The sequence below is a fragment of the Canis lupus genome, chromosome 1, assembly GCF_003254725.2.
Source record: "Canis lupus dingo isolate Sandy chromosome 1, ASM325472v2, whole genome shotgun sequence".
NCBI classification, from domain to species: Eukaryota; Metazoa; Chordata; class Mammalia; order Carnivora; family Canidae; genus Canis; species Canis lupus.
In genome coordinates, this window is record NC_064243.1 from 66,187,224 (window position 1) to 66,202,389 (window position 15,166).

Genomic DNA, 15,166 nt, shown 5'->3' on the forward strand with positions numbered 1-15,166 from the left:
TGTCAATGTAGTCAAAACAAATCAATCTGTACCTCCTCTATCTTCTTCTGCATGATTTTCCATTGACTCTCCCATTCCTTCCTTTCGTTGTCAAACTGGTCCAGCAGTTCCATCTTTTCCTTGTGCCAGTCGGTCTCTGTGTTCTCCCACTGCTTATGCAGGGCCATGGCAACCGTGTGAGTGTTACTGAAGGGGTATTTCTGCTTGTCTCTGCCTTCTTAACTGTTTCTTGGAAGCTTGGAGTTGGTTTATTTGAAGCGGTCTCACTTGCCTTTAAAATAAAGCCTAATATAAACATAACAAGGAAGAGTTCCAAATCCATTTGCTTTTTGGAAGCATGCTATCATTTTGTTAAGAGCCATCGACATACACAAACGACGGGAAAACCGTACTTAAGAGTAGAGAGGAGATGATGAAGAGTCTGCTTACGAGGAACGAACACAGTTGGGACACCTGGGTGGCTCAGTCCATTAAGCCACTGACTTGGGATCTCTGCTCGGGTCTTGATCTCAGGGTCATGAGTTCAAGCCATGCATTGGGCTCCGTGTTGGGCTTGGAGCCTACTTAATTAATTTAAACAAACAAACAGAAGAACTAACATAGTCAAAAAGTAAGTATGGCCCAAATGGGTTTTCCCCCCTTGCTCAAATGTTTTTTTTGCCCTTTCTGAAATCAGACAGCAATATCATAGCTGAATGCATATGTGAGATGTAACTGAGCATTCGTTTAACCAACTACCTCCTCTAAAGATGGACTACCTAAGAGTGACTATCTAAGGGTGGAAGTATGAAATTCAACTGTATGGTTGGATCTGCACAACCATGGTGGATTCTGCTGCAACAGGATTACTCCTGTTTTGATGCAATGAGATTATATGTGTCTGCGACTTAAGGTCGTGAAGCAGTGCTGGGCGGCAGTCTCCATTTTATGTTCAGAGTTTCAAGCCCAAGCCAGATGTGATTACTGTATTAGTCAGACCCCTGAGCTGGGGGTCAGTCTGGGACTGATGTATCAGCAAAAAACCAAACTCACTCATAAAAATAGTTTCATCATTTTAGTTCATCAAGTAAAATATAAAAGCAGTAAAGCCATCCTGGGAGCCACATGCTAAAATTCACTCATTCTCTCTTTTTCTTTTCATGGACCATATATCAGAATATGCTGCTGAGGCTACTGAATACAGAGCACTGAAGACGGTTTGTTCAGTTTGCAAGGATACCCTTGATTACATTAAGCAAGGATGGAAATAATTAGATTTCTAGCATTTAGCGTATGTGTATTTAGGGTCTGAAGATGCAGTTTATTTATTCAATATTTATTTTTTATCTAGAGGGCCCATGTGCAGTGGGTGTGAGGAGGGGGGCAGAGAGAGAGAGAGAGAGAGAATCTTAAGCAGGCTCCATACACAGCATGGAGCCCAACATGGGGCTCAATCTCACGACCCTGAGATGGTGACCTGAGCCAAAATCCAGAGCCTGATGCTTGACCGACTGAGCCATGCAGACGCCCCTGAAGATGCAACTTAAAATACGAGATTGGTAACTCTGTTATAAACCTAAAATTTCTGAGATTTACTTTCTTTACATTAAAATGAAGGCTACTTATAGGATAGTTACAAAGTTTAAATGACATACCGTATGCAAAATAGTTTGAGAAACTTAAACATTTTCCCTTGTTTTTTTCCTTTAAAAAATCTCGATCTGGCTTCTACTAAAAATATATTTTTAAAAGATTTTATTCATCCATTTAACAGAGAGGGAGAAGCTGGCTCCCAACTGAGCAGGGAGCCCGATGCGGGACTTGATCCCACGACCCCAGGATCATGACCTGAGCCAAAGGCAGATGCTTAACCAACTGAGCCACCCAGCTGTCCTCAAAAATAATTTTTATTAAGGTCATATGGGGCATCTGGCTAGCTAGGTCAGTGGAGTGTGTGACTCTTGATCTTGGGGTCGTGAGTTCAAGCTCCACCTTAGGCATAAAGCCTACTTCAAAAAATTAAAAAGGGAAAAAAAAAAAAGAAAGACCACTATTTTTTAATGAGTGGGAAAGAATATTTGAAACGTTTGAATCATCATCTAAGATAATCATGGGTACTGGAAGTCTAGCTCTTGGGTTTTCTAGGCCATGATCGAAATGTGTTAATTCACCATGTGGCGGCTAATGCTCATTAGGAGCCCAGCGCCCCCAGAGTCAATAGTTCCTGACCGGGTGGGTGCTGCTGCTGTGGATGACGCCCACACAAGCATGTAGCGGCAGAGGATGGCTGGACGTTTCGTGTCCCAAATATAAGACACACATTGAAGACTAATCTTATTTTTATCAGATTGTTCTGAACACGCATATCCAAGTGATAAACTGTTCCAAACACATTTTTGGAGCCACGATCTATCAATGAATCTATCAGTGAATTATCAGAGATTAATAAGGATGGAAAAATGTTAGTGCCATCTGCAGGGCTCCACCTTCAAAAGCAGGCTGAAAACACTGGGATCTACACAGTTATTCGTCTCTTACACAATCTGCTACAGACCCTCCAGGCGTTCTTACCCACAACTTTGACACTCAGCACTCCGACTGGACTGACTCAGTCAAGAAAAGAAGTAATCTCAGATTTGAGAAGTCAGCATGTCTCATCTTATCCACTCAGCCATGCTCGTTTTCTAATCTCATTTCTCACCTTCCCTGTCATCCTCCCAACCTTTTGCTCCCGTCCACACCAGTGAGCCGGCGACCAGGCACCACACACGCACCTGCCACAGCCAGAGCCAGTTGCCTAAAATAAGTACATCGATGAAGACCTAACAAAATGAAGATAGTCAAGAATATACACAATTTTGTTCGTCTTGGTGAGTGTCCTTAATCTTGATTACCTAGTAATCGTTAAGTTAATCTGATAAACTATTCACAGGAAATGCAGACCATGCTTGTTTTTGCACTGGCAGACTGCTTTGAGGCTGCATGTAATGAACTGTGAGCGGATACTATCCTGCTTCCTAACAGGTTCCTAACCCTGGGACTTCTTAGGAAGAGCGGAGTGCTTTAAGACCTCCAGAGGTAGTTGCGAAGGTAACCAAGGAAAGCGTGGAAAGGGAACAGACTCCCTGGAAAGGAGGTGTTACGACAGTTCATGTTTCAGAACTAAGCATCAGAAATATTCAGAAATCATCATAGAGTTTCTCCTACAGTTAATGTAGCAAAGGGCTCCAATTTTCCTTTCTATTGCTAACTCCTCTTGAACCACTTCCAGAGTAGGGCTAAACGGGGTAAAAGGTGGCAGATTCTTCCTTTTTATTTTGTTTTGTTTTATTGTTATTTTCGAACGTACCTGAAGATCATCCAGGAAAATTCTCACTGAGGCTTGCACCCTGTAACCTTACTGTACACGAACCCAGGTAATGCTCCCAAAAGTGGACAAAATCCCCAACTTAACTGCAAAGAGCCAAACTCATCACTTACTATGGGTCGGAGCCAATCTACAGAGCTTCCCCTTTCCAGGCCAGAGCACCGTCTAGTGCCAGGAAATGTAACGGTCACGGATCAAAAACAAGCCTTTGAAAGAAAATTCCTATAGAGCAGTATCTGTGCCAATTTTGGGGGGAGGATTTATGTTGCCTTCCTGGCGTCTAAGTCGTGTCATAAATGTCAAACACAATATGATTGAATTTATTGCTTTCTCCTCCAAAAATAAAATGGGGCCCATAGAGTAGCAGTGAGGATTACATGAACAAAAAAGAAAGAATGCTTAATAAAAGTGCCCCACATGGTTTTGAATCATTGTCAGTGCTCAGTAAATGCCCGTTACTTGGTTTCTTCCTTCTGTCCTTCCCTCTTTTTCTTTTCTTCCCTCCCCACCCTCCTTCCTTGCCTTCATTTATCCTTCTTTATGTTTTCATTCTCTGGAATAAAACGGATGATTTTCATCTTTTTTTTTTTAATTAGAAGATGAACAGAAGCAGATCTAATTTTGCAAACTCCCATATTTTCAACGACTTTCTTCTGCCCTCGGTATTTTTCAAGTATTTTAAGAATCCATGGCAAGCTGAACATTTAGGAATTTTTTTTTTATTGTTAATGAAAATTTGAATAGACAAATCTTACACAGAACTGCTTTCCTTGGGATCCCTGGGTGGCTCAGCAGTTTAGCGCCTGCCTTTGGCCCAGGGTGTGATCCTGGAGTCCCGGGATCAAGTCCCGCATCGGGCTGCCGGCATGGAGTCTGCTTCTCCCTCTGCCTGTGTCTCTGCCTCTCTCTCTCTCTCCCTCTATGTCTATCATGAATAAATAAAATCTTAAAAAAAAAAAAGAACTGCTTTCCTTATAAATCTCCTTAAATAGTTAAAAAAAATCCAACTAATGGGGCAACTTTGTAGGGACACTTTGTAGGGACGTTATGTTCTATAATGGGAGGTCATGGGGTGAAGTGGTTCAGCAGATTCTGAAACTCAGTTTCGGTGCTCTCTACGGAGACAAACACAAAAGTTCTCTTTCTTCCTAGTTGTCACTCTTTTTCGCCCACGGATATTGGCATCTATGTGGGAGAGAAGGAAGGGTTTCTGCTAACTGGATCCCTCCCTGTGTTTCTAACTCTGTATCATTTCACTTCATGCAGAGTTTCATTCAGAATACAAATTTGTTACAGCAAATGTAAGAGTCGAGGGAATCGCATCACTTTGTCATGCACGTGCTTCCTTCGCCAACGCTGAGGTGGCATTACATAATCCATGGAACCTGCTTCCCCTTCCCCGAGGCCAAGGCCGGGGGTTGTGAGTGGGCAGCAGAAGCATGGTGATGGGAGGGAGACAGTCCCGCTCACCTTGTGCCCTGCAAGCAAGCAGCATTGAACACAACCCAGGAGTCTCCCAGTAAATCATTTTAATTTCCCAAATTAGCCTCAGTTTGGTCACAGTTAACACCTCATTGTCTGAGGAGTGCTCCATTCTTCCGACACTTTGGTCCTTACCATCTTCACCACCATCTCCCCCCTCTCACCCCAACTGGAGACTGGACTTTAGCCAGACAGAGGAAACCGGGCTACGGGACCTGACTCTACGGCTACTTCCCTCCTCTGAGATTTCTGTTTTCAGTATTCGTTTCTTGCTCTCCTGTTTCCTTTTTCGAAACCTACTACGTTTCATATAATCAAAGATCTGTCATTTGTAGGAGCTTGCAAAGGGCTGCGGGGAGGCTACGCACAGTAGGTACCGTCCATTGCACGATTCCCGGGAGAGTTACTGGCCCCAGGGATGCACTGCTTGTCTTTAACTTTGAGGGATTAGGAACAGCCGTCGGTGAGGCCCCGCTGGCCTCCGAGACTGTAGCTCTACGGGCTGTTACAAACCACCGGCATCATTTCAGCTAATCAAAGACCTTATTCCTCCCCTATCGTTTCATTAGCAGGTGCATCGTGCAAAGACAGCCACGGTCTGATTTCGTGCAGGGCCGAAAGGAACACTGTTGTCATGGCTATTTCTCGCAGTTTCACCCCGTCCTCATGTTCCAAAAGGGCCAAAGCAGTGACACCACTACATGCAATTCTGAAGAAATCCTTTTTGCCTGCCTTATCTGATTATCTTCTCTCCTTCCTTGTTTTTCACCCATTAGACACTCAAACTAGAAAACATCCAAGATAAAAAAGAAAGAAAGAAAAAAAGCAAGCAAGCAAGCAAGCTTCCAAGGTACAGGCGCACTGGTTTTACTTCTCTTAACTTAGAAAAGACCGCCTCTGGAAGAAACTTTTGGCTTGGGCAAATAAGCACCTAAAATTAATCACCTGGAACAACAAAGGGTGCCCCGGTAAGGTCCCTGCTCACCGATCGCCGGCTGCGAACGGCACGCGCTTCCACTCATGCTACAGGAGCACTGGTCCTAAGCGAGCGAGCCGTAGTCTTGAATGGACCGCACTTATTTTTCACTGTAATTTCCAAACACCAGCCCTCTCAAGGGTCGCGACCTTCACTCTGCAAACCTGACAAGCCTTCATTCCGATGAACACACAGCAGCACTCTGACAAATGCGTTCAGTGAAATCCCGCAGCAGGCCGAGTGCTGCTCAAAGTACTGGAAACAGGGTCTGAGAAATGCAGTTGCGGAAGGCGGGGTCCCTAAGGGCCAGAGCGGGGGGAGGGGGGGCCCCTCCGGGGGGGCCCCTCCCGGCAGCCCGGGCCTTCCTTGCCCTGAGGGCAGTAGGACCTGCTCCCACCCCGCTGCCCAGGACCCGGCCAGCTCAGCCAGGGGCCCCCAGGGGCCCCTCCACCTGCGCATCCCCCCTCGTTCAGAAGCGGCCCCTCTGTCCTTTGCCGCCGGGACCCCCTTGATTTCAAACTGCTAGAAAGACACATACCTTTTTTTTTTTTTTTTTTTTTTTTTGCGCTCTGGGGAGAAATCCCACGGATGCTCCACCACTGGCCAATCGAACGATGGAAGGACGGCCAGTTTGTTGGGGTTTTTTGTTTTTGTTTTTTCCCTTGGAAAGGCAAAAGTCTCAGCTCGGTGGATCCCGCTTCTTTGCCAGAACCGGGGAGGCCAGGCCCGGCCCGGCATCCGACAGAGCGCTGCCCGCGGGCCCTGCGGAGCCCTCGCCCTTTGCAGAGCCCGGAGCTGCTCAGCTCGGTGTCAGGGCAGCAGCTGCGACTCCCTGACGTCAGCTGCTTGGAGGCGGCCTTCGGGCCACGCTGCCAACCGGAGCTCTGTAACTTTAGAGCCGCTCACCCTCTGCGTAAACAACTCCAGGCCCAGGACATTTTTAGCTTTTATCGTGGAGCCCAGTATTTTCAAACTTGCCAAAAGAGCTGCTGTTAATATCACAAAATGACAATGGCCAATTTTAGATTTTCTTGGGAAAAGTCAGCTCATTTTTTTACAGGCGACGACTCTCTCCTTGCTATCCGCCCCCAAGGTCCTCCTTTGGGCTGGAGTGGTGCGTGCCCCTCGGGGCCTCGAGGAGCTGGGCGTCTGCACGCAGCTCGGCCCCGTGGGCAGCAGCCCCCAAACACGTGTGAAGGCGGGTCACACTTGTGGTCTTCGAGTAAAGCAGAAGCGGGACGTCAAGGCCAACCAGGCCTCCTCCCTGTGTCTTTGTGACCACTTGCTGTCAGAGTGAGGCCTTTCTGCTGGACGAAATCAGATACTGATTATGGGAGGGGGGAACCGAACCCCAAACAATGAGACACCCACGTGCTTGCCTGCTTCCAGTCCTGGTACTGCAGCCCAAGTACACGGTGGAGGCGGGGGGTCCCCAAGACCACGGCCAAAGCGACCTACCTGGAGATGCTGGGACAGATGCCGCCCCAGCAACATTTCCAGGTTGTGCATGAACTTGCACACGCATGCTTGGTTGGACTGAGTTCAAGGGCGCATCGAAAGCAATTTTGTGCATATTTCAGCAAATAAGCCAGTTAAAGGCTCAAGTGCTGAGGTCTTGCCCTGCAGACTGAAGCATTTTCTGGGTGATCATTAAAAAGCATGGCATATTCCCTTTCGCATTACCGGTTGCCTGCTTCCGGGGGGGGGTAGTTCGCGGGGAGCTCCAAACTTACCCACGGTGGCCGGCGGCTCTAGCACACGCACCAGTGGGACGGAGCACGCTGCCTGGTTGGAGCTCAGCATCGCGATCTCCAAAGCAGGAGCCACACAACAGCTGCCGCAGTAGCAGGGTCACCCGCGGCCACCGCGCTCTGCACAGCCCTGTGCTACGGACCCGGAACACACCTTTCCCCAGGCTCACCCTCACCACAAGTGAACCTGGAGGGCGCATTCACCCAGTCTTCCTGATGAGCAGGCACCGCCCTGCCTGGTTCCAGGAAGATGCCCGTGTGGCCTAGCGGGGCTTGGAACCCGTCCCTTTAACCGGAGGCCGGGGGGCGTTTGTCCCAGTGATCGTCTGGGTTTCAACTGTACAGCCCCACTCATCGGTGTGAACTTCTGAGTGTGTTTCTTCTGTAAACGGACAATCATATTGGAACCCAATATGGTTGTGCTAAGAGTACGAGGGGATACGTCTAGTGCCGGGCACACGCCAGACGTTGGCTCATTTCTGCTCTGTCCTTATTGGCACAGGAGGAAAACCCTGGGGGTGGGGGAAGGATTGGCCCCAAAGCACCGACACAGAGTTGCCCGCTGACATTCTCCCCCTACACTCTTTCCCACTCCAAGCCTCTCACTTTCCAGGTGTCTTTTTGTAAATAAGATTATGACTGTGTTCTAAAGTCTATGTGGACTTCAGATCGTATGTGGCTAAGTCAGGGGAGACCCGGTGTGGGCCTCTCCTATCGTTTCCCTCCGTCGCATCCGTTCCAACGCCCATGCTCACGGCGTCCTCGTAATTCTCGATCGCAGGTGCATCAGCCGAGTCTCGTCATGGTAAAGCCCCCCCGGAATCACACAGAACCGAAAGCTCGGAGAAGACTTTGACGAGAGCTGCACCCCTCTACCTACCACTTATTCCAGTTCTTACCAACCCTTTTTGTTGAATGATTTTTATATGTATTAGCTTGGTTTCCACGCTCTGTCATATACCCAGGAGATGAAAGCCTAAGAAGGCAATCAATATTCAGCGCAGGTGCTTTTGGGTCTTTCCACCAAAAACTTGTAAGAAGGGGATCCCTGGGTGGCTCAGCGGTTTAATGCCTGCCTTTGGCCCAGGGTGTGATCCTGGGGTCCCAGGATCGAGTCCCACGTCGGGCTCCCTGCATGGAGCCTGCTTCTCCCTCTGCCTGTGTCTCTGCCCCTCTCTCTTTCATGAATAAATAAATAAAATATTAAAAAAAATAAAAAATAAAAACTTTTAAGAAAACCGTAAGTCCCTACCGTTCTGTACATAAGCAGGCAGACGCTGGAGTCACCAGCCCTTCAGTGACACGCAGAGATCTTGAAGCGCCCGACAGTTTCGAGCAGGTGTCACGGTGGCTGAAAACCTTACGGCAAGAAATGCAAATGTGCGGTATAATCCAGATTACTTTTAAGCCACTTAAACATTTACGCCGCCAGATAGGAAACTGATCCAAATCAGTGCTCTGCGTGTCGGAGAAAATCTGGAAGAATCATGCGTATCTGGTGCCACCCAAATCCCACTTCAAGGCAGCACTCCTTGATGAGGGCACGAATAAAGTAATGCTTAGCGTAAAGCACACGTAGCAGCACCTGTTGGTGTCCAGAAACAAAAAGGAACATCCTAAAAAAAGAACTTGAAAAGGTCTCTATGCAGGATAATCTTAGGCCAAAGGCCAAAACGTTTTGGGAAAGGTGAAAGAGGAGCGGTGAGCGCACGGATGTCACAGCAGGTGTTACTAGATTCAGAGAATTTTCCAGCCCGAAGGAAATCCTCTAGCCAACCCTCTCATTTTACAGCCGAGGAAAGAGGCCCTGATGCTACGTCAACTGCTCAAGGTCACAGAGCCACTTACCAGCCACGCTGGGAACAGAATCCCCGTCTTCTCATTCTTAGTGGAGCGCCGTGAAGTTTAAAATTCCAAGAAGTTCAAGGGAAGGGAACACAGCACTGGGATAAGGATCTGGGGCATGAGAGGTTGACTTCTGGCCTTGTCAACTTCTAAATTCAGTTTCCTCCTAAGTCCACATGAGGGAGAGGACACTCTGCCTCCCAAGGGTAACACAGGAATCAAAGAGCAGAGGTTTTATCCTGATGACCGCCTTTCTAGAGAGGCCTGGGTCCTGAGATCATCTACATCTTGGGTCCAAATGCAAAGACGAAAGGATTTTAATTTAGTGGTTGAAGAAAATCTGGGGATAAACCCTCCAACTTTGCCTCAAGCCGGCCAGCGCACATTTAATTTATAGTTTTCGTAGGAATGGTGAACTCGAAGCACTGCAAAGCAGTCATTTATTTAATTTAGGTTATGACAACTCCGGCTCCGTATGAGGCTGGGTGGCTTCTGACTTCTGGCTTGTAGGAGTTTCTTTCTGTCCCTTTTCTTTTACTCTTCAAACATATTTACCAGGTGAGAGAGTATTGTATTTCTATTTCCTTTGGCAAAGAAATGGACAAAATTAGAAAAACGGTGACTGAAAAACGGAACTCATCCTTAGGCATGTTAAAATTTAGAGGAGTGCCTGGGGGGCTCAGCGGTGGAGCATCTGCCTTTGGCTCAGGGCGTGATCCTGGGGTTCTGGGATCGAGTTCCACATCGGGCTCCAGGCAGGGAGCCTGCTTCTCCCTCTGCCTGTGTCTCTGGGTCTCTCATGAATAAATAAAATCTTCAAAAGAATAAAAATAATAAAATTTAGAGCCTATTAAGGATGACCTATTAAAACAAATCCTTCTTTTTAGAATAATGGATGCCTTTTGGAATTTTCTTTTTCTTTTCTTTTTTTTAACATTACTTATTTATTCATTCATGAGAGACAGACAGAGAGAGAGGCAGAGACCCAGGCAGAGGGAGAAGCAGGCCCCATGCAGGGAGCCCGACATGGGACTTGATCCCGGGACTCCAGGATCACACCCTGGGCCAAAGGCAGCTGCTAAACCGTGGAGCCCCCCAGGCTGCCCCCTTTTGGAATTTTCAAAATACTTATGGCTCATTATCTCAGTTGTTTAGTAGAACTCTCTTGGCTCTTAAAATTATCTTCCATTCTTTGGGAGAGGTCTTGGGCCTTCCGATCAACACTCCATTTAGCAAATATTTGTGGGCACCAACCATGCCAGGCATGCCATTGGATCCTGACCCAGAAGAAGCATAAGACAAATTCCTGTTCACAACAAGCTTGGTCAACTCTGAAGGGTCCTGATGCAACCTGTGGCACGACTGCCCACATCCTGAGTAGTCTGCTACCCCAAAATAAACTTACAGACAAATGTGAAGAGCCTCTCCTTTTAGTCCCCACAGCATTCCATCACAGGGACGATAATTAAGTGTTCACTCCCAGCCTTGCTGGGCACTGTAACCACTGAGAGAATTAACGCCCCCCCCAAAAAAAAAATCACAAAAGCTGGAACTTTCCCCGAGATTTTCAAATCAGGTGATGAGGCAGGGTTTCTTAGGTTTTATAAAGTCCCACAGCTAATTCTGTCAAATTTGGTCCTGTGTTATTTTAGCCCAAGAATGGCAGAGACTGGATTCTGTGCTGGCAAAGGCGACAGGATTTTGATTCTTAAAACGATCTGTTTCGGGTTATAAAGACTTCGAGAGTCACACACAGAGTATCATCCATGGAAGTCACATATTTAGACTGTTGTGTTTCAGCGAGTGTGGGATCTTCCCGGTACTGGATGTTTTCCCCGTAGAATCATGGGGTGCTGGCTCTCGCTTCTGTGCTGAGGGCTGGTGGCATGTCATGGGGCTTATGTACGGGCCCTTCCAGATGACAGAAATATTCAAAAGAAACAGCCCTAAACTCACTGTTCTTTTTAAGTACTGCTTAAAACCATCCGACATTTTAAGAGTCGGGGCCAGTTAAAATCAGAGATAGATTTTGCTTACCGTTCTCAGATTAGTTTTTAGCATCTCAGTATATTATTTCCAGATTCCTGACTTGGGAGGTTTTGACAATGATGGCAACAAAACCTAAATAATAAAGGGAGTGACCGGTGGAGGGCCACCTCTTGATCCAGAAAAGGGCCTTGGGAATGCTGGTCCACCACACGAGCCCCCCCCCCCTCTCCGCCGCCCGAGTCATTTCTCCCTGGGAGAAAGTTCTAGCAGGAAAGCAGGGCCCAGTGTGGAGAGAGGCCATTTACCTGGTACCACTTGCAGACCCAGCAAGGGGTCCCTACTCACCCTCCTCACCCACCTTCCTCGGGAGTGTCCCATCCACCTGTCTCTGCTACCAGAAATGGTAGGTTTATCATCGGGAGGGTTACGTGCAGTTTGTAGCTGCTTGATGAAATTTCACTGACAGAGCAGAGGAAGCAGCTCCTAGTCCCTCCTTGGTAGGCAGCACACAGAAAGGACAGGAAGGGACCGACAAATACAGGTAGGCTTTGACGGGAGCTTGGGAAAAGAGTCTGGTTCATGGGATGTGGGGTGGGCGAGGCAGGGGAGATGGGAATGGGAGACCGTCTGGGCGGGCGCCAGCTGCGTAGGTGGGAGCCTGGGGGCAGAGCAACGTGGCACCGTGACATGGGAAGACGGCGGGGAAGGATCGCAGGAGGAGGGCACACACAGGCAGGCCCCAAGCCGCAGTTCAGGGCGGCCCTGTGAACAGGGTGATCAGAGCACCCTGCAGAGCCAGCCAGACCCAGGGCCCGGACCAGGGTGTCTCGGTAAGTCCACCAGACGAAAACACTATCCCAGCGGCTGCCCTCCGCCCTGACACCACGGCCTCGGGCAGATGCTGCTGCCACTGGAGGGTCTTGCCCAGGAAGGGCCCCGCGACTTCGTTCATTCTTATCTATTTTGAGTCGACCTGGCTTTTCTGAATCCATCCACTTTCTACAAATATCAGGACTTCAAACGAATAGCTACTGATGAACAAGTGACAGCCCCTCTGAAGTGAGGATTGGGACCAGAAACATGGGTTCCTTCTCCTGAGGAGCTTTTGCACTCGAGATTTCGGAAATCCAAGGCTGGGGGATCCTTCCTTCCTGTCAACTACCTCCTTTGGCTGCTCTGCTGTGGCTTTTTTCACTATATGGAGGCTAAGCAGTCAGAATAAGGCCAAGACCCTCCACGCGACAGCCTTTGTGCCTCAGTAGAAATAAATGCATCCCCCCGCCCCCGGAAAGATGCTCAGATTCCTAAGAGATACTTAAAATCCAGAATAAATTAATGTTGCTGACCTGTCATGTTACATTCCCCTCTGAAGCTCTAAATGACTGGCTTCGGCTGACACACAGGCTGTTCTATTATTTAAAAAGTTGAGCTATTTTATCTGCCCAGGAGTTAACGATACGGAGGAAGCGACGCGGATTGTGCAAAGGTTGCACATATTCGTGAAAAAGAAGGAAGAGAATTATAAACTAGAGGCTGAACTGAGTTTTCTGACTCGAAGAAATCATAGACTCCATAAGGTGTCTTTCCAAAAGAGGCTCTTAAAGTCTCTTCCCTAATTAAGCCATTTGAGGCCAGCGCGCAAACTGATGAGCTCCTTTCTGCCCCTCACGCCCTCTTCATTTGCAAACACATAGGTGAAGGCAGGTACTTTAAAATTTTTTTAAAGTTTTTTTTTAATGTTTTATTTATTTGAGAGAGAGAGAGAGAGAGAGAGGCAGAGACACAGGCAGAGGGAGAAGCAGGCTCCATGCAGGGAGCCCGACATGGGACTCGATCCTGGGTCTCCAGGATTACACCCCAGGCTGTAGGCAGTACCAAACCACTGTGCCACCAGGGCTTTCCAAGTTTTTTTTTTTTTTTTTTTTAAGATTTTATTTATCTATTTGAGAGAGAGTGAGAGAGCAAGCAAAGTGGGGGGGGGAGGGGCAGAGGAAGAGGGAGAAGCAGACTCCATGCTGAGCGGAGAGCCGACGCCAGGCTCGGTCCCAGGACCCCTGGCAGCCGCTTAACCAACTGGGCCACCCCGGCGCCCCGAAGGCTGGTACTGTAGACATGGCTTTAAAGAACAGACTTGCTGACTTTCATGGCACCGTATGTTGGACCACCTCAGAAAGGAACAGGTGCTATTTGCCAGCCGTCAATGACGGTCACTTACGAGTCTTGCCTGTGACCATAGATGCATGAGCAACTCCACTCAGACACCCTCAGCAGAAACTATGGAAAACCTTTTTTCACTTTCTGATATCACCCACCCCCACTTTTTCTTCAATCCTTGCATTCGGTTGGACCATCTGACCCAAAGCATGACCCCCTCCCTGCCAACCCGACGAAAGGGGACAGGAGTCCTGCAGGAATATAACTGCAAACAGAGCAGGAATATCTGGAGCTGGGGCTTAGCTACCAAACCGACATTCCAAACCTCACTGGCAGCTGATTCAATAACCGTGCCCCCCTCTGCCACCCAGACTGAGTGAGGGCTGCAGAACGCAGGCCAATACACATTCCAGGCTCAGCACTCAATTTTCCTTTGTTTTGGGAGCTTGAGTCAGTTATGCTTAAAAATAACCAGCTAATTTCCCCCCCTTAAATCCAGGCCAAATTACCAAAGACACTCCTTCCTATGCCCAGGAATGTGCACGCAAGGGGCTTTTCTACAATAAGGCTTGCTTGTTTGAATTCATCTCCAGTGTCGTGTTTAAATAGCACAGCGTCAAAGGTACAAATAGGGGAAAACACCTGTCTTAGTGACTGGGGGGCTTTGTGCTCTCGGTGCACAAAGCAGCCTGGGTGTTCCCCTTTTAGAACTAGCTTGGTACAACACAGAGCAAGTAGTGGGGTCAGAGGGCAGGGGAAGGAGACACAGAGGAGCCTCCCTCTGAGGTCCTGGGCACCATCTCTGTTGACTTCTGCTCCCACATCCATAGCCTGTGACGTAAGGGAGGGATGTACCGCAGAGCCAGGTGCCCATGGAGCAGCCTGAAGTCCCAGGGAGAAGGCAGCAAGGGACAGGTTTGCTCCGTCCACCTCCCGAACACTGGCCCCCGCACACAGAGGCTGGCCTGACTTCCCTGATTCGGGGCGCACCTCTCACTGCACCCGACAGGGTGGTAGAGGCCCAGAGCAGACACCAGGCCATGCGGTAGGGAGGGCATGAGAGTCCCCTTGGGATCCAACTACCTGGTAAGTTGCTTCAGGAGATTCAGAGAAGCTGCCAGAGTTACCCCAATTCCCCCAGAATCTGTGAGCCGTGGCTAAGTCGGTCCTGTTTCCCCTCCTTAGTTTCTCACCAGGGTTCCGTGTACGGAGAACCTGGGGGACGTTCAAGGGTCTCACGAATTGTTCCATAAAGCCCACGCCTTAGAAGTTCTTCGATACGATTAAGGTCCTGGCCGCCAGCATAGCTTTAACCCCTCACAAGAGATCTGAGGATGAGGCTGGTGTTTGGTGAGCCCAGACCTCCCGTGGTCAGCCTCTCCTCCCTTATTCAGGCCATAAGCTGTTGTCGAGGGATACGGATACGCAGCAGCCCTCTATGTAGGTATGTATGTTACTCATTCATTCATTCATCCATTCATTCATTGTATAGTCCATCCCAAGAATGTCTTGGGATTTTACTGTTTGCTTAGGGAAATCCAATATGCTGTCAGGTGTCCAATAAGAAGAAATCACAACCATGAGCCTTTCTGTTTGTTCTTACGCTGCAGTAAGAGCGCCTGT

The 15,166-nt window shown here is 48.4% G+C and overlaps 2 protein-coding genes across 2 annotated transcripts in view; both read right to left on the bottom strand.

The window, feature by feature from the left end:
• SOGA3 (SOGA family member 3) overlaps positions 1–15,166 on the bottom strand; it is a 78,500-nt gene that overhangs the window by 14,447 nt on the left and 48,887 nt on the right. The window lies entirely within an intron of this gene.
• KIAA0408 (KIAA0408 ortholog) overlaps positions 1–15,166 on the bottom strand; it is a 32,513-nt gene that overhangs the window by 14,447 nt on the left and 2,900 nt on the right. Inside the window, exon 2 of the mRNA XM_049115361.1 lies at positions 33–271. Within this exon, the coding sequence (XP_048971318.1) occupies positions 33–167 (135 nt within the window). The 5' untranslated portion in view covers positions 168–271. The remainder of the gene's footprint in view (positions 1–32; positions 272–15,166) is intronic.